General features: G+C 38.6%; 1 protein-coding gene and 2 pseudogenes across 5 annotated transcripts in view; 1 reads left to right on the top strand and 2 right to left on the bottom strand.

Annotated features, from left to right (window-relative positions):
- LOC140636077 (dnaJ homolog subfamily C member 2-like) overlaps window positions 1–1,219 on the bottom strand; it is a 51,860-nt pseudogene extending 50,641 nt beyond the window's left edge.
- LOC140635891 (small ribosomal subunit protein eS4, X isoform-like) overlaps window positions 1–7,757 on the bottom strand; it is an 83,247-nt pseudogene extending 75,490 nt beyond the window's left edge.
- Window positions 7,758–8,504: 747 nt separating this feature from the next.
- RCOR3 (REST corepressor 3) overlaps window positions 8,505–25,616 on the top strand; it is a 53,203-nt gene continuing 36,091 nt past the window's right edge. For 2 of the 5 annotated variants that reach the window (XM_072831164.1, XM_072831162.1), the window contains exons 1-7: window positions 8,510–8,898; window positions 9,335–9,391; window positions 17,404–17,481; window positions 20,235–20,287; window positions 22,103–22,264; window positions 23,632–23,756; window positions 24,520–24,598. In XM_072831164.1, the coding sequence (XP_072687265.1) occupies window positions 8,736–8,898; window positions 9,335–9,391; window positions 17,404–17,481; window positions 20,235–20,287; window positions 22,103–22,264; window positions 23,632–23,756; window positions 24,520–24,598 (717 nt within the window). In that variant the 5' untranslated portion in view covers window positions 8,510–8,735. Of the gene's footprint in view, window positions 8,902–9,334; window positions 9,392–17,403; window positions 17,482–17,897; window positions 18,036–20,234; window positions 20,288–22,102; window positions 22,265–23,631; window positions 23,757–24,519; window positions 24,599–25,616 lie in introns of those variants that run through there. The other 3 variants (XM_072831163.1, XM_072831166.1, XM_072831165.1) reach the window with 3 other exon arrangements.

Genomic DNA, 25,616 nt, shown 5'->3' with positions numbered 1-25,616 from the left:
TTTTCAAGTTACTTTCTAGGATTATTTCCACAAACAGATTTAATGTTAGTTTCTGTTTCAGAAGTTTATATATCTAATCTTATCCCCAAATCTTCAGATTACCTCAGAATTTGGATCCTAGACTGATTTTAATGAATATGTTCTTTAAATGCCTTTTCAACTAAAATAAAATTTTGATTTATGAATTCTATTTTGTAATTTGTGAAACTGAGGGAAGGGAGTGAGTTAGAAAGGATATTAATGTATAAGGGCAGAGTTAAGATGTAATCTTTAAACCTGTTACTGTCTAGTCTTTTCCTTTTTAAAAATTTGCCCAAGTAAATCAACACAGAATCATATTTGTATGATCTAGAAATTTAGAAAACTGCTTAAATCACCTTCCCCCCTTTTAAAAGTCAGGATATGTGTTAAAACATAACTCTCCCAGACACTAAAGGTCTATATTATTTTAAAAGACAGGGTGTTTTATAATCTCCTTTCATAAACAATTCCAGAATTAAAAAAAAAAAACATAAACAAAAAACCACACCTAACAAAAAAAACCAACTCTTCAAGAAAATGTCTTTTGCTTCTAACTGCAGAATTCATTCACTAAACAAATATTAAGAATCTACCATGCAAAGGGGTTGTACCCAATGCTGAGAATATAAATTAAGACACGGTTTTCTGTTCTGGAAGAGGAACTCTTCTTATCAGAGGTGCAAAGGCCCACAGCCAAGTCATATGCTAAGTAGGAAAGCTGGAATTCAAAAAGTTCTCAAAAGGTTCAGATAAGCTAAAATAAACCAGGTAAAATTAAATGACAATACATTTATATTCATTAGCTTAGGAGGGGAGGGGCTAGACCTGGGGCTCCAGGTGGGGCTTGACCTCAGGATCCTGGGGTCAGGAGCTGAGCTGAAGTCAGATGCTTAGCCACCCGGTGCCCCTTGCCCCTGTTCTTTTCAAATATTTAAAGGACCAGTGTGACAGAGCTTGCTAGCTGCCTTTCAGCACTCATTCCTTAGCAATGGAACCTTGATTTTTAATGGAGCACTTTGACATTTCTCAGCTTCCTCTGAAGTTGTAGGCCATGCGACTAAGTTCTGAACATTGATATATCAGCATAAATGGTTTGCAATATTTCTAGAAAATCTCCTTAAAGAGAAGGGGTGTGCCCTTCAGCCTTTCTTCCTCTATCCTGGAGTGTGGTCATGATGACTGGAACTCTCACCGCCATCTTGGATCACAAGGGCAAAAGTGACACTCTAGGAACAGTGGAGAACTGAGATAAAAGGAGCCTGGATCGCTGACGCTTTCATTGTAGTTGTCCTTTTCAGTCCAGGACTACCTACCTCTGGATAACTTTTACATGAAAAGTCAATTTTCTTTTTGTTTTAGACAGTTATTTGGTGTTACTTTTAGACGTAGTTGAACTTTGGGTACAAAAAAATAAAAAAAGAAAAAGGAGATTTTCTAAGACTTAAACATCTTAAAAAATAACATGATCTACTTTGTGTTGCTGTCTCTTATCTCTAGATCTGTTTAAATGGGTGTTATATGACAAGCTTCAGAAATGGTAACTATTGGGGGAGGGGGAGGTCACTGCCAGACCTCTAAAAGTCCTTTCAGCTCTTAAGATTATATGATCCCATCCCCACCCCACCTTGGAGATCAGTGGTTCTTAAAAAAAAAAAAAAAGACAAACAAAAACATGGAGCTCCTCCCTGTTGTAAACATGTTTGGGTTCTTCCCACTAGACGGGGCTCAATGCTGCAGTGTGGGACCCAGGAAATTTAACAAAAATCCCCTACCCCTGGACAAGCACAGCAGGACTAACTCCATTTTGTGCTACACCTGCCACCTCCTGTATGACCCCAACATAACCTGCTTATTGCTTAAGGCGCTGCCCCACCCTAGTCAAGCCGCTGGGCACACCCTAATCGGAAATCGGCTCATAACAATGTAACCCTGCTTTGTCCCCACCAAAACTGCGCGCCAATTCTGACCAAAGTAATAGGCCAGCTCAAATGGATACTATAAGGTAAGGTGTAATTCGATTGGCCACCTGTGTGTGGACCAACATTACTGTGCAACTTTCTGTGTATCCCATTGGCCACTGGCCCCTATAAAGCTGCTAGCCTTTTAGTCTCGGGGTCCAAGTCCCTGCTCTGCTGTGTCGGGTACACTTAGACCCAAGCTCGAGCTTGTAAGTAAACCCTCGTGTGTTTGCATTGGTGTCGGCTCCTTGGTAGTTTCTCAGATTCGCAATCTGGGGCACAACACACAGCATCAACTGACTGTTTTGGAGTTAAACTACTGGGACAGGCACTTCTAAAGTGATAATGAAGGAGAATCAAAAAGCAAATCAATAAATTTTTAGCAAATGTGTTGTCATAAAGAAAACCATACAAGCCTGGATAATATGAATAAATTAGGACATTTGTTGATCCTCCTGTGTACCTAAGTGTAGTTGGTGAATTACTGCCCTACTTAAATTTTTTTTTCCTTTTGGAAAACAGGATAATACCCCTACCTTTTACACCTTTCTTCTTCTGTTCTACTTCTCAACTTCCGAGTAGGTGGAACTTTTACATTATTTTTAAAATTATACTTATCTGTGTTTTGTCTGCTGATTTAAATGTTTACTTCCTCAAAACAGTAATACATTCACATGGCAAAAGAGACCAATTGGGAATGTAATACATAAGAGATAAAATCTACCTTTCATCTCAGATGGTGATACCTCCCCTCCCCAGCAGTAAACAGTTTCTTATATACTCTGTCAGATATATTTTTACCATGTGCAGGCAGCTATAGTTATTTATGTGTGTATGTTAGAAAGGAGATTCATACATTCTGCGATGGCCTGGATGTTGGTTTTGTTCAATTCAACAAATGTTCATTAAACATCTACTATATACACAGACCTAAATAACTTTTAATCTCTTTTCTGTAACATCAAGTTCCAGCTGTATGTATCCATCTGAAAATAAAGGAGATATAACCACACTTGGTACTTCAACTTTTGAAATATTACATATACACATAGTCTTGCCTCTAACCCTATAGCTACTCTAAGACAGTTCCTTTTTTGGCTTTTTTTTTTTTTTTTTTTTTAACCCATGGAGTACTTTTCTGGAGTAGGTTCATATTGTTTCCATTTCCTTAAAGGACTTCACTTCTCAACCCACTGCAGTTTGTTTTTTGGCCCATGATCCCAGTAACACAGGTCTTTCTGGGTGCCTGGGTGGCTCAGTTAAGCATCGGTCTTTGGCTCACGTCATGATCCCAGAGTCCTGGGATCAAGTCCTGAATTGGGCTTCCTGCTCAGCAAGGGGGGAGAGGGCATGTCTGCTTCTCTGTCTCCCTCTGCCATTCCCCCCGCCCCCCCTCCCCCGCGCTTGTGTGCTCTCTCATATAAATAAAATCTTTTTTTTTTAAACAGAACACTGGTCTTTCCAAGATCATTCATGTTCTCTTACTTGCCAAAGCATCGTACATACCGTAGCCTTATCTTTAATTTACTGACTTCTCTGCTGTCCTGGTAACCCTCTTTCTCTTAGATCTCTCTACACTTTTGACTTCAGGAAGTTACACTCTCCTTAGTTCTTTTCTATTTATGCTCAGTCTCTTTTATGGATTTATTTTCTCTGTATGGCCCTTCAATGTTGGTGCTCATCTGCTTTTCATTCTCAGCTCATTATACTTCTCATTTTACATCCTCTTCTTGAGTGATCTACTTAGGTCTCATGACTTTAGCTATGGTCAATTGGTAACAAATTCCTCTCTGCACTGTTTTTTATTTTTAAACTATATTATTATTTTTTTAAAGATTTTATTTATTTATTCATGAGTGACACAGAGAGGGAGAGAGAGGCAGAGACATAGGCAGAGGGAGAAGCAGGCTCCTTGCAGGGAGCCCCATCTGGGACTCGATACCGGGACTCCAGGATCATGCCCTGAGTTAAGGCAGACACTTAACCATTGAGCCACCCAGGTGTCCCACCCTCTCTGTGCTCTTGATCTTGATTATATATCCAACTGTATGCTGGATATTTCTCTATTGAGAACCCAACATGTATGGAAATTAATTTATTCTCCTTGTCTCTCAAATTGAAAACCCTTCAGTATTCACCAACTCTGTAGTTGACATAATCCACCCACTCAAGCCAAAATCCTGGCATCAGCTTAGACTCCTCCATTCCCCTTTCCTTCCCATATTCAACCAATCCCCAAATTTTGCTAATCTTACCTCCTAAATATTTGCATCTGTTCCCAATTGTATTCCTGTTACCAGTCCCGTAATATAAACCTCATAATTTCTTAACTAATTCAAAATGATTTCTTAGCCACATTCAATTTTCATCTAAAATACCAACAGAACACAGGACACCTGGGTGGCTCCGTGGTGGAGGGTCTGCCTTTGGCTCAGGGTGTGATAGGGCTCTCAGTATTGAGTCTTGCATAGGGCTCCCTGCAGGGAACCTGCTTCTCCCTCTGCCTATGTCTCTGCCTCTCTCTGTGGTTCTCATGAATAAATAAATAAAATCTTTAAAAAAAATAAAATACCAATTGAACTAAACCATTCTCTTATCATCTTCTGAATTTCCATATAAATATCAGTTTGGGAATCTGCTGGGATTCTAACAGGGATTAGACTAAACCTACTGATCAACTGGGGAGACTGACATTTTTTACAATATTGGGTCTTCCAATCCATGAGCATACTGTATCTGACCAGTTACTTGGGTCTTCTCTAATTTCTCTCAACCAAATATACATATTATAATTATATTATGTATGTACATACATATGTGTGTATATATATATATGTATATAATATAGAGTTCTTATACACCTTTCATTAAGATTTATTCCTAGGTGCCATGTGTTAGATGGTCCCCTCAAAATAACAGGTCCTAATTCCTGGAACCTATAACTGTTACCCTATTTGGAAGATGTATCTTTGCAAATGTGATTAAGGCTCTTGAGACAAGGAGATAATCCTAGATTATCCAGATGGATCCTAATGCTATCAGTGTCTTTATATAGAGAGGAAGAGGAAAATTCATGAAATAGAGAGGAGATGACAATGTGAAGGTGGAGGCAGAGGTTGGGGTGATGATGTGGCTTCAAACCAAGGAATGCTAGCAGACACCAGAAAACTAGAAATGGGAGGGAACAGGGCAGCCCTGGTAGCTCCGCGGTTTAGCACTACCTTCAACTCAGGGCCTGATCCTGGAGACCCCGGATCGAGTCCCATGTTGGTCTCCCTGCATGGAGCCTGCTTCTCCCTCTGCCTGTGTCTCTGCCTCTCTTTCTCTCTGTGTCTCATGAATAAATAAATAAAATCTTAAAAAAAAAAAAAAAGGGAGGGAATGGATTCTCTGTAAAGCCTCTGGAGGGAGTGCAGCCCTGCTGACCCCTTGATTTCAGACTTGTGATCTCCAGAAGTATGACAGGAGTTTGTTTTAAGCCACTGAGTTTATGGTAATCTGTCATAGCTATTGTAGAAAGCTAATATACGAGGTATTTGAAATTTTTGACACATTCATATTTATCACTTTAAAAAATTCATTTTCTAATTGTTTAGTGCTAGTATTTCAAAATATAATTGATCTTTACAAACTGACTATCCAGCAGCTTGCTAAATTCATTATGAATATTGAAGGTTTATAGATTATAATTTATATACAGACGATCATGCTTTCTCTAAAAAACAAATTCATGTATTTCTTTCCAATCCTTATACATTTTTTCCTTGCCTTTTTTTTTTAAAAGATTTTATTTATTTATTCATGAGAGACACAGAGAGAAAGAGAGGCAGAGACACAGGCAGAGGGAGAAGCAGGCTTCATGCAGGGAGCCTGATGTGGGACTAGATCCCAGGTCTCCGGGATCATGCCCTGGGCTGAAGGCAGGCGCTAAACCACTGAGCCACCTGGGCTGCCCTCCTTGCCTTTTTGTTGCTGGGATGTCCAGTACAATAGTAAAGCATATCCTTTTATCTTTTGATTTTATCATGTATCATCTATTCCAAATTTAAACTACAATGGAAATAGTAAATAATAATAATAATAATACAGTATAAAAACAGTCAAACAAAATAACAAACACTGTTCTAAGTAACAAATCCAGAGGCCTTTTCTTAAACCCTTCTCATGATTCTGCATCACTGGCCATTATTTATTAACTTTCTTAAACCTTTCTTCTTCCTTGGCTAGATTCTCTTCCTCTAACTCCTTATAGATATCCCTAAGTATTTTTTTAGGTTTTGCCTTTTTTTATACCATTCTTATTAACTGTTGGGAAATCATCCTAAGGCCTATGATTATTCTTCAGTGCCAGGCCAGCTCCAGGTGTTTTCCTTTTCTTCTGGGGCAAAACAGAAAGAAAAGTCCCCCAATCTCTGAGGTTCTTCTCCCAAGAGTGGAATGCATTCTCCCTTGTTTTGTCCTCTTTGTTGTACTCAAAGAAAAGTGTGAATCCTCTTTAACGGTTTTACTAGTAATTAGAAATAAGTTACAGAAGTCCCCAAATCTTCACAATGTTTTAATCCTTGATCTACACACAGAAATTCCTTTCAGTAGAAGAGGCTGGACGGTATGGCAAAGTTGGGGAGTTAGAAAGCATGCTGGCCAGGAGGCCTCAGAGCGACATTTATCTTTTGTGAATTCACTTAGTTCAGGGTCTGGCCTTTGCATTACAGGGCCAGAGATGCTGAATCACGTTCATTAGGAGCTTGTGTATAAAAATGAAAATATCAGTGTATTAATTTACAATGAAAAATGTAACTGTTATAGGAAATGGCTATTCATTTCACTTGAACAGGACACTTTCTCACTGTAGAAAAAATGTAGGGGAATTAAAATAATATTCAAAACTGTATTTGCTGAGAGAAGCTAAAGAGTAAGAGGTTTTTACTTGCATGATTTAATAGAATCATATCAAGCTATGATAGATCAAATTACCTCCACGGTCAGAACAAAATAGGTTTTGTACCTGCTCAGAAGACTTTCCCCTTTAAACAGGGATCCTGCCAGATATTTACTTCCCAAGTGTTTTTTTTTTTTTTTTTTTTTTTTTTTGGCTCAATTCCTGATGGAGACATTCCTGCTTTAGGTATGTTACTGCTTTCAGTCGAGTCTTGCTTTGGCCAGACAGGCTTATTTTCTGCTTTGATCCATTCTGCATTGACCTGTTAATAGAATTCATACAGGACAACCTTTAAGTGTTTGGAGAGTACCTGACCTACAGACCACAAGTACTGCTTTGCATACATCTTGCATACTATATGTTCATCAGAAGTCCTCAATTCTTAACTGCTGAGCCAAAACAAGAAGTACTTAAAAAAAAAGAAAGAAAGAAAATCATAAATAGGTCCCAATGCCAGGCAGGCTGGCACATAGCAAACACCCTCAAATCTGGTGAACAAAATATGCAGTTCCCTACCCCTTCTGCCTAATGCAATTCGTAAAAGCATTACAGAGCACACAGCCCGCCAGGCTGGAAACCCTGCCAGGCTGCAGCTCGCGCCTCACCTCTGCGCGGGGACTCCGCCCTCCCTACAGCTCGGCTCCAAGCCCGGACCACGGGTCAGCGCGGACTGAGCAAGCACCCCCGCCTTGGACAAGGCCCCGCTGGTAGTTTAATTTCACCACGGGCAGCACCCACTTCCTAACTAATGAGACAGTCAAAGCGAAAAAGATGGATACAATAAAGCAAAGGTGAGAAAACGGGAAAGGTGTCTTTTTCAAAAAATTTTTTTTTAAAAATGAAACAACAGACCACCTTTTAGCAAAATACAGCTGCACCGCTCAGCCCCGGAAATCACCTCGGCGGCCTCAGTGCCTCTAGGGGGTCGGGGCCCAGCTCCGGGATCCAGAAACCCAGAGCGCAGCGGCCAGACGACTGCCAGTCGGGGGCCCCGAGCCTGCGGGCGCCCCGCTCCAGCCCCCGGCTGCTCGGCGGGCACGGCCGCCACACCCGCCCCACGCCGGCGGAGGAGCCGCGAGACGGAGCGGCCGGGCGGCCGCAGGCTCTCCGCGGGGCAGGGTGGCGGCCGCGCCCCGCAGCCCCCGCAGCCCCCGCAGCCCCCGCGCAGCCCCCGCCCGGACTCCGCGCCCCGGGCCGCGCCGGCCCTTCCCCGGGCTGGGCGCGTTCCTTCCGCCCAGAGCCGGCAAAGAGTCCCCGGGCCGCCGAGCTCGCCTGCGCCCGAGCGCCCCCTAGGAAGCCGGCCGGAGCGGCGGCGGCGCCTCCGCGGCGATCTTCGGAGCTCGGTCGGGGTTGCCCGGGCTGCCGGCGAGCGGGGCTTCCCCGCCCCTCCCCTCCCCCTCCCCCCCTGCGCCCCCCCGCGCGCCCCTCCCCGCCCGGCGGCCGGAACCTCCCTGCGGGGCGGAGTGATACCGGCGGCGGCGTAGAGCGCGGCGCGGCCGACAGAGGCGCCCGGGACCGCGCGGGGCGGGCGGAGGGAGGAGGGGAGGGGAGGGGAGGGGAGGGGAGGGGGGAGGCGGGGCCGGGGCGGGTTGTTGTGAGGCGACTGCGCTACCGCCGGACCGGGGCGGTTATGGCGGCTCCATATTAACACCCTCCTCCTCCTCCTCCGCCGCCGCCGCCGCCGCCGCCGCCGTCTCCTCCTCCTCCTCCTCCTCCTCCTCCTGCTCCTCTCCCGCCCGCCCGCACTCGTAAGCCATCTCCCCCTTCACCCTGACGCCTACCGCTTCCCCTCGCCTCTCCCCCTCCCCTCTTCTACCATGCCCGGCATGATGGAGAAAGGGCCCGAGTTACTGGGGAAGAACCGATCGGCCAACGGCAGCGCCAAGAGCCCGGCGGGCGGCGGCGGCGGCGCCTCGTCCACCAACGGCGGGCTGCACTACTCGGAGCCCGAGAGCGGCTGCAGCAGCGACGACGAGCACGGTGGTAGCCTCGAACTCCTCCCCGCCAGCCCGCCTGCCCCCCTCCCTCCTCCCCTCCCCCAGCCCCCTCCCCTCGCCGCGCTCCCGCCCTCCCTCCCCTCGGAGCCCGGGCGCTGCGGTAGCCTCGAACTCCCGGTGCAGTGCAGCAGCACCCCCGCGACCCCCGCCCCCCCGCCCCCCGCCCTCCGCCAATCCTCCGCCCTCCCTCCGCCCCCCCGCTCCCCGCCCCCATCCGCTGCCATCTCCCGGAGTGCCCGGAGTTAATATCTTCCCATCCACCCGCCGCTTCTTTCCTCCCTCCAGCAATTTTTATATTTTATTAAGTGTCTCTTCCTTTTTCTTCCCCCCCCACTCTTTCTTTTTTTTTTTCTTCTCTTTTCTTTTTCTTTTTTTCTTTCTTTCTTTTTTTTTTTTTCTTTTTTGGCATTGCTTTGCAGATGTTGGGATGAGAGTCGGAGCTGAATACCAAGCTCGGATCCCTGAATTTGATCCAGGTAGATATATTTGCTTAAGCAAAAATCCTGTCTCTCCAACCCACCTCCCCCCCCTCCCCCCACCCCCCACCTCCCTTTCTGGGAATGATTTAGGGTGGAAGGGGTAGAGGGGCGGCCGAGGTGTGGGGGTCCGGGGGTGCGGTTGGGAGGGGATGCGGGGCCGGGATGGGCAGGCATCTGGCGGGGAGGCTGTCAGGCTTGGCAGGGCTGTGACACAGGGCGTGTGGGCAGATGTGTGCATTGCAAGGTTAACATGGTTCCTTGGGGAGGCCACTTGCCCGCCGGTGGCATCGCCTTTCTGCCCCCAGGAGCCCCGGGCGAGGTCGGGGAGGAGCAGAGGGAGGCGGCCCTCGGCGGATCCGGGGGGTCCGAGGCTGGGGAAGGAGCGGCTGCTGGGCCGAGGCTGCAGGAGAGGGCGTGCGGGCTGCGTGTACGAGAACCCTGCAAATGTCAACCGCACAGCACCGACCCCCGGAGCGGAGGGCCGCGCTCCGCAAGGGCGGCGGATGCCGGGGCTGCTGTCATCGGCCCCGGCCGAGGGCGAGCCCTGCCCTGCCCGACCCGCGCCTCCACGGGGTTTTCTTTTCTCTTTCTTTTTAGCTAGGTGGTGTAGCTCTGGCCGCGACAGCTCTGCGGAGTGTAGGAGCCGCGGAGAGAAAGGGATGGGGGAAGGGGGTGGGGAGAAGCCAGAGGCACACCTCGCCCTGCAGCCAGCCCTAGGAAGTCAGACCACAGGACAGTGGCTGCAGCTGCCAAGGAGACATTTTCTCCCCGAGCAGCCAGGTTCCAGCGTCCTCTGCCAACCCAGCTTGCGGGCTCCCTGTCTACTTTTCTCCAAACAGGCTCTCTGGCGGTCACGGGATTTCAGCCTGGACGGGGATTGGGCGAGAGTTCCGCATATGGAGGCGCCCTTGCAGGAGCCTCCCGGAGTGGAGCGCGTTTCCTTCTCCCCACCCCAGACCCTTCTTCAGTTCAGGCTTTGCACTGACTTTGAAGGAGCTTTTTTTTTTTTTCCCCTTTTTCCTTTTTCCTCTTCTCTCCCCCTCCTTCCTCCTTACAGTTGGTCAGTTTTTCTGCCCATTGCCAACTCATATAATAACATTGTATCGTACTTTTGAATTCTGTATTAGTTATTGATAGAGCTTGCTTGTATTTTTTTTTTTTTTTTTTTTTTGGCGGGGAGGGATAGCTTCTTTCCTTCATTATGGGGTATAGATGGATATCATCATTCATCCCCTGCCCGTTAAGGCAATGCAAAAGAAAAAAGGGGGGGGGCTAGGTGGCAGCCCCTCCTGTCCCAAGGGGGAGGGTAAAATAATGAGTGTTAAAAGGATCGTCCGTGCAGCCTGTTTTCAGTAGGTAAAAGCAATGGTGAGGGTGCTCACTAGATGTGGGTTGCCTTCTAAAAGACAGAGCTGTTAATACATTTTTTTTTTTTTGTTAATACATTTTATTCAAAAGCTATCCAGTGTATGTACTACTGGTGGGCTTCAAATAATTTTAAATGATCTATGAAACTAATTTTGTTGGAGTAGCTAGTAGGGGAGTAACACTCTTCACATTATCGTGCTGCTTCGGGAATTAACTTGACATTTGACATACTTTGACTTGAGATAGACTGAATTCAGTTTCTAGCTCTTTTATTTTTGTGCTCTGAACCAAGTTCGCGGCCTTCCCTGATCCTTAATTTCCTTAGCTGTAAAATGGAAATAAAAAATGCTTCATGGAATTCTTGTCAGGAATACATGACTGGGCATATGGCAGTTATTCAGTAAAGATTAAATTTCCTGATTAGAAGGAATGATCCTGCATACATTTTTACCTTTCTGATTTGGGATACTCTGCTTTTTTTGGTAAATGATAAATTGATTTACAAATTATAATCCAATAGCCAGAGCTATTTCCTAAATTAATAAACATTTATCTTTATGCTCCATTAGGTAGGTTTATATTTCATAGACAAGTATGCACAGGTTGATTAGGAGGTCTTGTGTCTAAAAAGCCAGACTTTTTGTTGGAACAAATATATGGCCTTAGTCTAGATCACTTTTTTGGTTTTGGTTTGGTTTGGGTTTTTTGGTTTTCATTTCATGATAGACTAAATACTGGAATAAATTTCAAAATTTGAAAAATCATCATTAAAAATGCAGACCACTTCGGGTAGTTTTACATGGCCACTATTTGGGTTATCCAGTTACTTGATCATCATTTTTAAATTATTATTTTAAGCCTAAGCAGAATATTTGTAGGAAAAAAAAATCACTGAATTATTTTTTTAAAGTCCTATTTTCAATATTTTTACTCATGATAATTGATACTCTTCATCAGGTTAAGGGTATATGTCACATTTTAAAAATTCATCTATAAATTTTTTGCTTAATCGTATGCAGAATACTGAACCCAAGGACACAACTAAAACCAGTTATCACTTAAGCCTAGGGCTTTTCTGTAGCCATTGTAAGCAAATCTTGTCAAGCAAATGTAGATTATCAGTTGTTAACACACTTAAAAGGTAGATATTGAACCTCTGTGCCTTTCAATATAGTGCCACTGGTCTATTTTATTCCAAGTGTTGTGCTGTTGTGTGAAGTTTCTACTTCACATTAATCCAGTATAACTTGGTGAAAAATTAAACATACTTCCTTAGAAAAGATAAAAGGAAAAGAGATTTATTAATTAATGATAGAAATTAAGAAATAATCAGTTCCTCTCCTTTTCTCTTTGTCATATCATTCTCTTTAGTTTCATAAACCAGTCTACCTTCATGGAGATTATTTACCTATAACCAAGTTATTTGGAAGAAAAATTATTTAGATACCAAGATTATTATCAAAATATAGGAAAATTAAAGAGGATGTGTGTGTGTGTAGGATATTTTTATTAGAGAAGTTGATGGTGATGATAGAAAACACAGAATGACATACTAAAATGAGTATTTTAGAAAATGTGAGAATTGTGATTTATATTAGAATTACTGAATAAAAGTTTAGGAACAGTGTACGTTAACACCATTGCTAAGAATGCCTCTATAAAAATTTACTAACTGGATTTGATTATTTTCTTAGGTGCCTTTTTTTTTTTTTCAGATTTTTCGCTTCCCAACTTTTATTTATTGCCTCCTGACTGTATATCAAGGAGGAGCAGTTTCCTGTGGAGATTAAGAGTTTCACCTCTTCCCATATGCCTTTTAGCTAATGTGGCATAGTGACCTTGATGAACTACCTGATGTATCCATGCCTTTGTTTTCTCATTTGTGAGAGGGAGATGCTAACTGTATCATAAGATTTGGTGAAAAATAATGTCTATAAAGCAATGGTCTTCAAACTGTTTTGTGTATCCATAAAAGAATTTTCAAAAAAATATTTTCTTGCATATTTCTGACATCTGTCACTTGTTGCTGTGTTTAAATAGTTGAAAAATATAATCTCCAGTTTATTGAAAATATTAACATTTTGAAATATAGCCATTATATCCTTATTTTAAATGCATTCAGTTAAATACAAATACTAGAGTAATATGATAGTATCTGTTTTATAAAAAGTCTAAATAGGAAAATAGTCTGAAAGTTAACATTTTTCCTTTTTATCTTTGAAATCATTCCATGCATCCCCCCCCCCACAGACTTTTGTAGTTCTGTGCTTGAAAATACTTTATTGATCACTTATTCAATTTCTCTATCACTGTATTATGTATTCTTGTGAACACAAGGTTCTAAGTATTAAGTCTCTCCTGGTTTGAGTTATTACAATTAATGTATAATTGATTGAAATTGTAATAGCTATGGTGCCTTGAGTAAAGGAGAACCTTGCTGACACTCTTTGTTTGGCACTGTGGAGGTCTTAAAATTTTGTGCAATGTACTCTGTCAAATGTGGGATGAGGTGAGAAAGGTGCCTTTTTGGGGGTGGGGGTGAGAGAAGGACATTTGTGAAGAAGATCAGAAGTAGAATGAGCATATTGCTTAGAATGTGGTGAGTTTGCAGGCAGATTGTCTTGGGAAAAAGCACATAGGGAAGCTAAAGTTCTGAAAATTGATTTCTATAAAACTTACTTATGCTTATGTATCCCTTGAAAAGTCTACTTATCCCAGTTTGAAGGTAGTGAATTAAATATGTGAGAACCTAGTTCATAAATAGAATTTTTAAAAATGTTTTGTGTGTCTTAATATACTCAGTACTTAAGTTCTTTTTTTTTTTTTTTTTTTTTTTTTTAGTACTTAAGTTCTTTATGTAAAGTATTCATCCCATGATTTCCATCAAAATCCTTATTCTAAATGTCTTAAATCTAAGGAGAAATAGATTTTTACTTTTGTCCTTATTTTGAAATTTGCTATTAGAGTAAAATCCTAGCTTATCAAAATTATACTTTTGTTTTTTAGTTGTTGGTTTTCCCCTAGTTAGTCTCATAAATGAACTTTACCATCTGCAGTTAAGGATATCTAAAAGATTTCAAAAGGATTAAACTTTTAAGTGTTTCATGCTTTTAAAAATTGTTTAAATTTGTTTTCAGAACTGTCATGCTACTATGTAGTCTTTTAAAATGATAGTAGCTTGCTATCTAGGTTTTGCTTTGTTTTTTAACCTATTTAGAAGATAGAATTTTTTAAAAAAGATTTTATTTATTTATTCATGAGAGAGACACAGGGAGAGGCAGAGACATAGGCAGAGGGAGAAGCATGCTCCCTGTTGGGAGCCTGATGCAGGACTCGATTCCAGGACCCTAGGATCACCAACTCAGCCAAAGGCAGATGCTCAACCACTGAGCCCAGTCCAGAAGATAGGATATTTCTAAGACCTGTTATTTTGTTGGTGAGGCAAGCTTGATTTTCAGTGTTACTTCTGTGTATCAGATAGTTTTGAGATACAGTGTTAAATATTGTTACACATAAAAGCAAAATAAACATTAAGTTTCTGCCCTTTAAATATTTTTCTAAAACTTTTATAATGGAAAGGGTAAGACTTCATTGGATGCAAAGCGTCCTAAGAGGTACATTGTTTTTAATAATACAAGGTACTTTCTCTTACTTTATAGGAAAGGAGTCAGATCTGAGTTGTTAGAAAAACAAAAAGTCATTTTAGCTATCTAGTCTCATTTTCAAGGGGTTGATGAAAGAAGGCATCAGCTGTTTGTGTTAGAGACCCATGAGGTTTTATTCATTTGTGTTATTATTTGATAAAGTGACAAGAAGCTTTTCAGAATAAAGATAACTGCTTTCAATGAGCATATACTAGCAAAAATAATGTCTTAGGTAATGCTTACTCTATGGCAGGTACTTTGCATACATTCATATAATTTTTTAATTCTGTGAAGTAGGTACTCTTATCCCTTTTTAAAAAATATTTATTTATTTTAGAGCACAAAAAGCAGGAAGGGATAAAGGAGCAGAGAAAATCCTCAAGCAGACTCCCCACTGAGTGGGAAGCCCGACAGGGGGGCTGGGGGAGGGAGGAGCTCAATCCCAGGACCCTGAGATTGTGATCTGAGCTGAAATCCATAGTCAGCCGCAACTGACTGAGCCACCCAGGCACCTCCTCATCATCTGTGTTTTTAAAGAACTAAACTGAGGCACAGACAGCATAGGTCAATTTCCTTAAGATGACAAAGCTAGGAAATCGCAGAGTTTGGATTCAGACTTAGTCTGGCTCTGTAATGGTTACACTCTTAACCATTATATTAAAATATCTCATTTCCTGTGAACATCAGTCATCTCTTGGGCCTAGTTGACACCTACATGATTGAAAATGGTAGAGTTTAGTTCAAGATTAGGAAAAGAACATTGTGAAATGTCTAATTAGGCATTCTCTGCTACCAGACGTGATTACTCTCCCTATTACCCCACCCCCACCCCCATATTAGAAGAGCTGTTAGTCCTCACAGCTTGGGTGTCAGTTTTTATCAGATGAGTCCCTTAATTATAGTCCTAAGAATTTTTTGGGAAACTTAACTGTTACTCTTCATGGGGAAAAATACAAAAAATAGTTCATGTCTGTCTAAGAAGAGACATTTTGTAAAGGTATTTTAATTAAGATTTTCTGTAATGCAGAAATCAGATGCAGGAAATATGTTTAAATATTAAGCATGATAGGCTCTTAAGACTTGAGAGTTAATGGAAACCTTTCTTTGTTGCATTCCTCATTCTATTAAGTAGGATTTAAATTATCTTATTGTTATAATCCATCGTGAAAAAGAATTAGTCCATGTTGAAGCATTGAAGTTTAGAATACTCACTAGAAATAGCAGTAGATAAAGACTTCTGACCAACTTGGATAGCTTGTCTATTTTATTTCCATTGAGTGGCTGCCAATTTTGCTTTTGTGTTTGTATTTTATGTGATTAGAAATTTAATATATATCTTATTTTTGAAGTTTTTTAAGAACTTGACATTTGTTTTCATTGAATATTAAATTTTTTAAAAAGATTTTACTTATTCATGAGAGAAACAGAGAGAGAGAGAGAGAGAGAGAGAGAGAGGCAGAGACAAAGGCAGAGGGAGAAGTAGAAGCAGGCTCCATGCTGGAAGCCTGACACAGGACTCGTCCCCAGGTCCCCAGGATCACACCCTGGGCTGAAGGCCGCGCTAAACCGCTGAGTCACCCCGGCCACCCTGAATATTAATTTTAGATAATGTACTTCTAATTTGCATTTTCTTAAATTCTCAGCTTTTATTTTTGTCCTCTTTTATTAAAGTTACAAAAAATGTAGTAGGTCTTGCTGTTAGATTCATTTTGTTATTACGGTTTTTGTGATACTTTGGTATTGTTTTCTCATTTCTCCATCCTTAATTTTTCTTTATAAGTAAAACCTACAAGTTTTAAATAATTTTAGCTTCATATTTTCACTAACAATATATCGTTCTGTAACTATAATTTGTTGATTGAATATGCAGTAGTAAAGTGTAATGATTCTCTAAAAATTAAAAACGACTGAACTATATTAAATTTTTGCTGGATAGATAACTTCTCTAGATTGGGATTATACTAGTAGTTCCTTTACCCCTGGAAGTGAATGTTCTTAATTCCAAATATCTTATAACATTATGAATGATTACAGTTTAAACTCAGAATTCTGATAATATGTGAATAATTTTGGAATTCTTGCCATTAGTTGGTGGTAGCTATCAATACCTCATAAAAGTCAATTATGACGTATTCATAGACAAGTCTTAAAGTAGGTGGCAACAATGCTTCATTTCTTGATAGTTTTAATTAACTGGAATGCACCTAGGAATTAGAAAGAATCCAGAAAAAGACCACCAAGTAATTAAAAGACAGAACCCACGGGCATGTACTTGGCACTGAGATAGCTGTGTCAGGCTTTCACTCATTCTGTCCTTAATGCAGTTTTAATAGAGCTTGATTTTTCTGACTTTTTAGTCAGAAAACATTAGAAATAAGCAACACTAATGGTATGCTTCTACATTAGAGGTAGACTCAGATTACATCAAGAAGAAACAGCATTATTGACTTTTACATTTTTTTACTTTGTTTTCCTCTTACACAGAGCATAGTTTTTTAAACTGTAATAAATGAGATTAAGACTAAGAAGGAATAACCTACAGACTCACAAGGAGTAAGATTAAATAAAAACCATAAAAAACCAGATACAATTATTTTTAAATGATGATAATCTTGGCCCATTTAGATATGAGACAAAACAAATAACACCTGAACTATTTTCTAGTTTTAAAAGAACTTTTAATGACGCCTAAATAATGTTTAGAAGGTTAAACCACGTTCATTACCTGTCAAGTAGAGTTATAGGACGTACTTAAGAAAACTTTTCTTTTAAATTTAAAGGGGGTTAACTTCAGTGTTTGTGAAATTTTCTTCAATTCCATAAATGAAATATTTAGTATATTTAATGTAAATCTGTTTTCCTTCTCTGTGTTTTCCTGACTTTCTTTGTCCTCTTGCAGGTACTGTACTAAAATAGAAAGAAAGCTTGCTTTGTTTATACTTATTTTAAATGTACATAAAATCCATCATATTTAAAGCAATGAATTTTTTTCCCCAGGTGCTACAAAGTACACAGATAAAGACAATGGAGGAATGCTTGTGTGGTCTCCGTATCACAGTATCCCAGATGCCAAATGTAAGTTTTCTGAAATTGAATATTTGTGTCAGTAGGGATCTATCAGCAAATTCAAAATGCAACTTATATTTGTTTTGGGTTGCTTAGATTCTCATAAGAAAACAGTTTGTCTTTGTTTTGTTTTGTTTCTTTGATGGAGGTTGTTATATTAGAATGTTTTTCCTTTTGAAAGATAGTGGGTTGATCATTCCAATTTGTGTCAGGCCCAGGAAGACTGAAAATACCTAGGATCTGATGGCATTGCTGCTTAAATCCTCAAGCAGGGGAGGGAGTTACTATGTAGACATCTGCACAGGCTTTTCCTCAGTATATGGAGCTGTAAAGAAATGCCTTCAAACTTCAAAGAGCCCACTATCATTACCATTTTAAAGAGGAAAGGGGAAAGAACTGACTTCAGCAGCCATCAATCAGGTCATCTTTGAGCTCTCCATTTCTGGACGGAGACCTTCTGGATCATTGACCATGCACTTCTTGAATCATGGTGTGGCTTTAGACTTCAATGTGATGTAGCGGACCTGATCCTTTGCGGCACATCAGATATAGGAAACGTGCAGGTAACAAAACTAAGATTCCCACCCCTCCATTCAGTTATCATTGAATTTGTTAAAACAGACAAACAAAACCACTGCACAGCTATTCTTGCAGCTGTAAAATAAGCTTGTCTTTTAAAAATATTTACTAAAATCTTAAAGATGTCCCATGACGGTTTATTTAGTTCCATGAAAATTAATGATGTCCTATATATAATGTGCATAGTAAGTCTAAGCATATTTATTGATGCAATAAGAGAACTAAAAATTGACAATTGACTATTATGCTGCATACCTGATAATTCTTCCTGTTTGACAGTTTTGGAATACCAGCAAAAGGTCTAGCTGGTAATCTAGAATTACATGCCCTTGAGGCATTCTTAACAAAAAACACAAAATTGTGCATTTGGCCTGGGACTGAAGGAGATTATCAGGTTTCTCTGGTTCAGTTCTCATTACAAGAAAAGGTTTTCATTCATAAACTGAGCATCAGGGTATCACTGGCTTTTGCTCTCCTAGCACTGCTTTGTACAGTGGTGCATTTAACAAAGTAGAAAACAAAATTCAAAAAGCCATCATATCCTGATTGTGTGGTGTCCATGTAGAATATCCTAGACCAAAGATCTCAGGTAGTGGTTTTCAACCTTGGCTGTACATTGGAATCATGTGAGGGAACTTTTAAAAAAAACAGTACTGATGTCTGGTCTCTATCTCTAACCAATTAAATCAGAATCTTTAGGGGTGGAGTCTGGACTGACTTTATTTTAATTTATTTTTAAAGATTTTATTTTTAAATAAAGTCGGTTAAACATCTGACTTTGCCCTCCTTGGGGCTCAAACTCTTGACTCCAAGATCAAGAGTTGCACTCTCTTCCAGTGGAGCCAGCCAGGTGCTCCAGACTTACTTTTTAAAAGATCTCCCACTGATTTTACTACATAGCCAAGATTGGAAACCACAGGTTGACTGGTATTGTTTAGCCTTCTATTTATAGGACTGTAGGACATTTTTGTTAAGCAGCATATATTTAGACCTGTCTTGTGCTTAAGTGCTGTGTGTTTAAGCTCTAAACAAAATGTAATGTTTGGATTTTCTGCAAATGTTTACAGTCTTAGGGAACTATAATAGCATCCATAAAAAATAGTTATTCTAGCAACATTATTGTTATAATAGCATTTTTTATATATTCAATTATCTTAAATTGATTAATAATAATAGCAGACTCCTATAAAGTACCTAAAATGTGCCAAGTGTTATTCCAAACACTTCATATATATATTAGCTCCTTTAATCCTAGGAAGAAGGTACTGTTTTTAGAGTGAGGAAATTAGGTACAAAAAGGTCATGTTAATTGTGTATAGTCAAACCTAGCCATAAGGCTGAGAATCAAGCCCTAGTAGACTAGTGGGATCAGAATTCTTAACCTCTGCTTCTCCAAATATGCTCAAAGAGAATTTTATATATCATATATACACACATACATACACTTTAAAAAGGCTCAAACAGGAGTATGACTACATGTATTTCACATAAACCAGGCCTGCTGACTGAAATGGTAGACATCTTAGCAGTGAGGCCTTAGAACACCTAATACCTTTATCATTGAAGCTGTGCTTATCCAAGTAATTCTATTGACTTGATTACATATGTAGAATGAATGAAAATGGAATATTTAGACACCTTCTGTATAGCTGCAGGAAGAGCTTAAGAAAATTTAGGGCTACCAAAGCATACTTAAACATGGTTGTTATTACATATAGCTGGCAAAACTATAGACAAACCATCCTTTGTACAGCAGTCAGAAGTGGGAAGGCAAAGGCTTTGAGCCAACGCTTAGTATGAGATGGGCTCTGAAACAACTAAGTCTCTTCAAATAAAGATTGCAACAAAAAAATGAAGAAATTGGCTAATATTTTACACCGTAATTAGGTTCTATTGGCTACATACAGATTAACCTATTTTGTATACAAAAATAATTAACATTGAATTTAATAAGTATGTGCTATATAATCTTAGAGATTAATCATCCTAAGTAAAATTTTAAATCAGGGAAGCTTCTGATCCTGTTCATTGAAGTAAAAGTCTTTTTTTGTAACATTTCATGAAAAGTTTTCCCTGGAAAAGGCCTGGAATATAATGTTTTTATTCTGCTTTGTTTAAAAAAAAACATAGACTTGAGCACACAAAGTAAATAAGAATAATTATATAACATTGTTTCATTGCAGTGGATGAATATATTGCAATTGCAAAGGAGAAACATGGCTACAATGTGGAGCAGGTATGTAGAGAAACATTTTAATATTAAAGCTTGCCCCTCCCTATTTACCAAATCCAAAGAACATTTCTTGGTTGTTTCTATTCTAAGAAAGTGCAGTTCAACCAATTTTATAGATACCACAAAAGTCCTAGCAGAATCTGACCTTTCAAAATTATGGATTTTGCTTTTATAAACATTGTTCATCTCAAGGGCTTGAACATTTCTCTCAATACCTCTGTTTCTTACTCTGCTTTGACTTATAAAAGTATCTGAAAGCCTTCAGGATTACTCTGGCAAATGCTTACCAAACAAGGGAATTTTTTTTTTTTTTTTTTTTTGAGTACAGGTAATTCTTTGTGATCTTTTAATAGGAAATGAAAGACCTAGAAGTCAAACTTTTTATTTAAGGAATATTTAAGTCTTTCAATTTTGAATGAAATAATTTAGAAAGGGCTTTTTAAAAATTTAATTTTTTTAATTTATTTTTTTGAGGGGCTTTTTTTAAAATAACTTTGAAAGATCTAAATAGGACATATGGTTCATTATCCCTTGTAATGAGGGAATGAAGAACATGAAAAAATGAAAATGAAATAGAGAATCTTAAATCTGTTTTCAGCTAATGATTAGATCAATTTTTATCAGAATTAGTAGTAAAATAAGTGAATTATCTGTATCTGCATTATTAAGAAATAGCTATAGTCAGTAACATGGTTAAATAATACAAAGCCATATCTATGAAATTGAGATGCTTATCTAAAATATCTAACTTTTTTTGTGAATTTTGAAGCCTTTAATTCCTGACTTTCTGTTTAATATTTGTTAGGTCTCAAACAATCCTTAATCCCTTGAAATGTGACTGCACATATGTTCATTTTCATGTTCATTTTACAGGAGTATTACTAAAGTATAGAAATTAATTTTAAAATGCATTTTTAAAAATATCTCTTTTTAAAAAGTGAAATGTGATTTTTAGTATCTGGTAGTAAAGATAAAGACCTACGACTTAACAATAGAAGGGAAAGTTGTGGAATGGCTTTCCTGTGGTTTGGTAATAAAGTCATTGAAGTTATTAATATGCCTCATGATAATTTTTTGTGTGCACTCTGATAATAAAGAACTTTGAGGGATGTCTGGGGGGCTCAGTGGTTAAGCCTCTGTCTTTGGCTCTGGTTGGGTTCCTGGGGTCGAGTCCTGCTTTGGTCTCCCCATAGGGAGTTTGCTTTCTCCCTCTGCCTATGTCTCTGCCTCTTTCTGTGTGTCACTCATGAATAAATAAATAAAATCTTTAAAAAAAAAACTTTGAAAAAATATATGTGGTAAATATTATTAAGGTTGCAGTTGAGGTATTCCTTGGAACTGTTTAGCCCATGGTATGTACTTCTAAAAGGTTAAAACTTAAATAGTTCTCTACTGTGTTTCAACTGAGCATTCTGGTTTGGTGCTTTGATTGATAGTTTCATTCAAATATTTACTGGATATTTTTTCTTTTAGCATGTTTTTCTCTACACGCTGACAAATGAGTAATTGTGGGTCAGTCTTGATATGAGTCTACAAACCTGCTTTCGTAATTATAGTCACTCTCCTCAGCTCACTTTTTCCTAGATTATGCAGCAAATGTGCTATATAAGAACATTCACTGTTCTGAGGCCCTGATGTAAAAGAAATAAATAAATGAGGTCTACTACCTGGGCATCCCTGATTAAAAGCCCTAAACTGTGAGTGTATTTTCAGTTGAAGTCATAGGCTTAAGATTTTAACCTAATTTGTGTTTAACTCTCTTAAGTGTGATGGAACATAAGTCCATTAAAACCAAAGGGGAATGATTTCTCTTCAAAGGCACTTGGCATGTTGTTCTGGCATAAACATAACATTGAGAAGTCCCTTGCTGATCTCCCTAATTTCACTCCCTTTCCGGATGAGTGGACAGTGGAAGATAAAGTCCTGTTTGAACAAGCCTTTAGTTTTCATGGGAAGAGCTTTCACAGGATTCAGCAAATGGTATGGTAATTTTGGTTTTACTGTAATTCATACCTGAAAGATATGCTGTTATTAAACACATACAAGGAAGTTTTCAGTCTAATTTAATTTTTTAAAATATTTGATATTTAAAATACCTATATATTTGCATATATCCTATTTTTGATAACTACTGCATGACAGTTATGTGCTGTTTCATTGAAATAGATTATGTTTCATTATGACTTAAGTATATATGTATTAAATGTGTTCTAGGAAAACAAAGCAAAATTTCAATTTTATTTTTAAACGTTTCATTTTTAATATTAGGATTTTATTTTTTAATTTATATTCCTTTGGATATTAAAATCAATTTTTAAAAACTCTGTATTTCAATATTGTACAGAGGCACTGTTGCTTTTAAGGAGAAACAGCTATTTCTAGTTTTTAAATTTTTAGCATTGTGTCAAAAGAATAAACCTGAGAAGTTGCTGTATTAGAATCTTTTAACCTCAGTGGATGAAAATTAGATTATGTTTGCAAATATTTCTAAGTGTTCTCGGTAATTGAAGAGAGCCTTTTTGATTGGGAGTATGTGCCCTTGTTTGCTAGCATGACAAATCAGTGCATGATGATTAGTCATTTTAATACCCAGAGACTTTATTTGGTAACTAAAGTCTGATTGTATTATTTATCACCTTAAAACCTGGATTTAAGACAAAATGATTTAAAAAATTCATTGTCAAAAATTGAATAGCTTTTCTTGAAAACATGATGCTAAGTGACAAAAGCCAGACATAAAAGGTCACATACTGTATTATCCCATTTATATGAAATGTCCAGAATAGACAAATCCATAGAGATAGAAAGTAGATTACTTGTTGCCATAGGATGGAGTAAGGGAAGACCAGGTGATGACTACTAATATTTCGTTTTGAAGTTATGAAAATGTCTGGAATTAAATAGTGATGGTTGCATAATTTAGTGAATATGCTAGAAACTACTGAATTGTACACTTTGGTGAATTTTCTGGTATGTAAATTATGTATCAATTTAAAAATTCTAATTTATAGAGGTAGGAAGAAAAGAGTAACTCTTGAAAAATAAGTATGCTACTTGTACTAGGGACATCTGGGTGCTTGTTACCATGTTTGTGACATTCTTCTCTCCCCTTCCCCTCTCAGAACAAATAGGAATATTCATTCGGAAATGTCCATGACATAGGTGTGGTGGGTTACTATGCCTGTAACAGTACTTTTTAATTCTATAATTCATCAAAATGTACCCATGAAAAATTTTTTCATCTATGCCTTTAAGTATCAAAGAATAATGTCAGAAATATTATTCTTCTATTAATCAAAGTTTACGAATTAAACTTGCTGATATTAACATGACTCCTTTTTTTCAAGCTTCCAGATAAGACAATTGCTAGCCTTGTAAAATATTACTATTCCTGGAAAAAAACTCGATCCAGGACCAGCTTGATGGATCGCCAGGCTCGTAAACTAGCCAATAGACATAATCAGGGTGACAGGTAAGTTGGATGCCTTCATGTAGTTATATTGTTAGAGACACTGTATTGGATTGCTTACATTTCCTAAGGCAAAAAAATTATCACAAGACATTGTAAATACTTCTTAACCTTACATTCATGTTTTGGCTCTGGCAGGAAGAGTTGAGTGATCAGAAATCTTACTAGTAAGGACTTTCTTTAAATCTTTAACAGTTAATCATAGCCAGCAAACACTGCAGTTGAGTTACATTTGAGTTGTGTTTAATTGTACTTGCAAGTGCTTCCTTTTAGTATTGATATATTCAATACATATATTTAGAATACATTAAGGAATAGATTCTCTAGAACATGCTCTTTCCATAATTGCCTGAGTATAATTACCTGAATAACTGAGGTCCATATTATTGTAGCTGTATCTTTCTGGTGGTATAAAATCATTTTGCTTCCTGGTGTTTGTCTTTATTCTCACAACTGGAGAAATGAAATAAAATAAGTATTATATCAAATTAATATATGTGTTCTCTTTCTTAAATGATACTGTTTCTAAATATCTTCCCTACTGGGTCTCTATTTTTTAAGTAGACATGTTTGCTAACACGAGTCTATATGCGCAAAAAGATACTTGTTTCTAAATGCTACAGAAATCTAAATTATAGAAGGTCATCTTCCCAAGGACAACTCTTATTTAGTGAAATGATTAGCAAAGTATATTGCAATTTGATAAGAGCTGTGAAATAGAATAAAAAGAAGAGAATTAAGTTTACTAATCTTTGTTTCTTCCCAGTGATGATGATGTGGAAGAAACACACCCAATGGATGGAAATGATAGTGATTATGATCCAAAAAAAGAAGCCAAGAAAGAGGTAATGATGATCATTAGAGTGCTTATAATTGTTCTACAAATCCATGCCAAAAAGAATGAATCGTACTTCATGTTAAGAAAAACGTTTTTATATAATGGTGTATCAAGAAGTAAATTTCAATGTTAGAGGTGTTTTGGGAAGAAAGTAATATCTAGAACTCCCAGTTAACCAGTAGTTGGAATAATTGGGTTATCTCCTCTACTCAGAAGTATAAAAGCCCTGCCACAATCTCTAGTCTTTAATCCAGAGAAAAGAAATAAAACCACCCTCAGATGATATAGTAGGAGTTATAGTATAGTATAAATATAAGTTTTTTGGTTTTGTTACCCAATTTTTCTTAAAAACACTTATTCCATATTTTAGCAAATTAGAAATTACAGATCTTCCTCAACTTATGATCAGGTTACATCTCAATAAACTCATTGTTAACCGAAAATATTGTGTCAGAAACTCACTTAATATGCCTGATCTAGCAAATGTCATCACTTAGCCTCATCTGCCTTAAACGTACTCATTAGCCTACCGTTGGGCAAAATCATCTAACACAGAACTTGTTTTATAATCAAGTGTTGAATATTTCATGTAATTGAACACTGTACTGAAAGTGAAACACAGAATGTTGTAAATGTATACAATGGTTGTCAGTGTACCAGTTGTTCTCGTGATCCCATGGCTGACTGGGAGCTACAGCTCACTTTCACTGCCCAGCATCATGAGAGAGCATTGTATCGCATATTGCCAGATTGGAAAAGAAGAAAATTCGAAGTATGATTTCTGTTCAATGCCTGCCTGTGGCTTTCACACCATCGTAAAGTTGAAAAATTGTAACTGGGGACATCATAAGTTGGGGATGATATGTAGTAGCGATACACTGACAGCAGTTAAAATAAAAAGCCATTCCTCAAAATGATAATGATGACTTAGAATCACTAGGAAAAGACTAAATTGATATACATACTCATTAACAAAGGCAACTAATTACATAATTGTAAAAAATAGACCAAATATTGAAGGGTAA

Source organism: Canis lupus, chromosome 6, assembly GCF_048164855.1.
Source record: "Canis lupus baileyi chromosome 6, mCanLup2.hap1, whole genome shotgun sequence".
Classification (NCBI taxonomy): Eukaryota; Metazoa; Chordata; class Mammalia; order Carnivora; family Canidae; genus Canis; species Canis lupus.
This window is presented reverse-complemented; position numbering and strand designations above follow the sequence as displayed.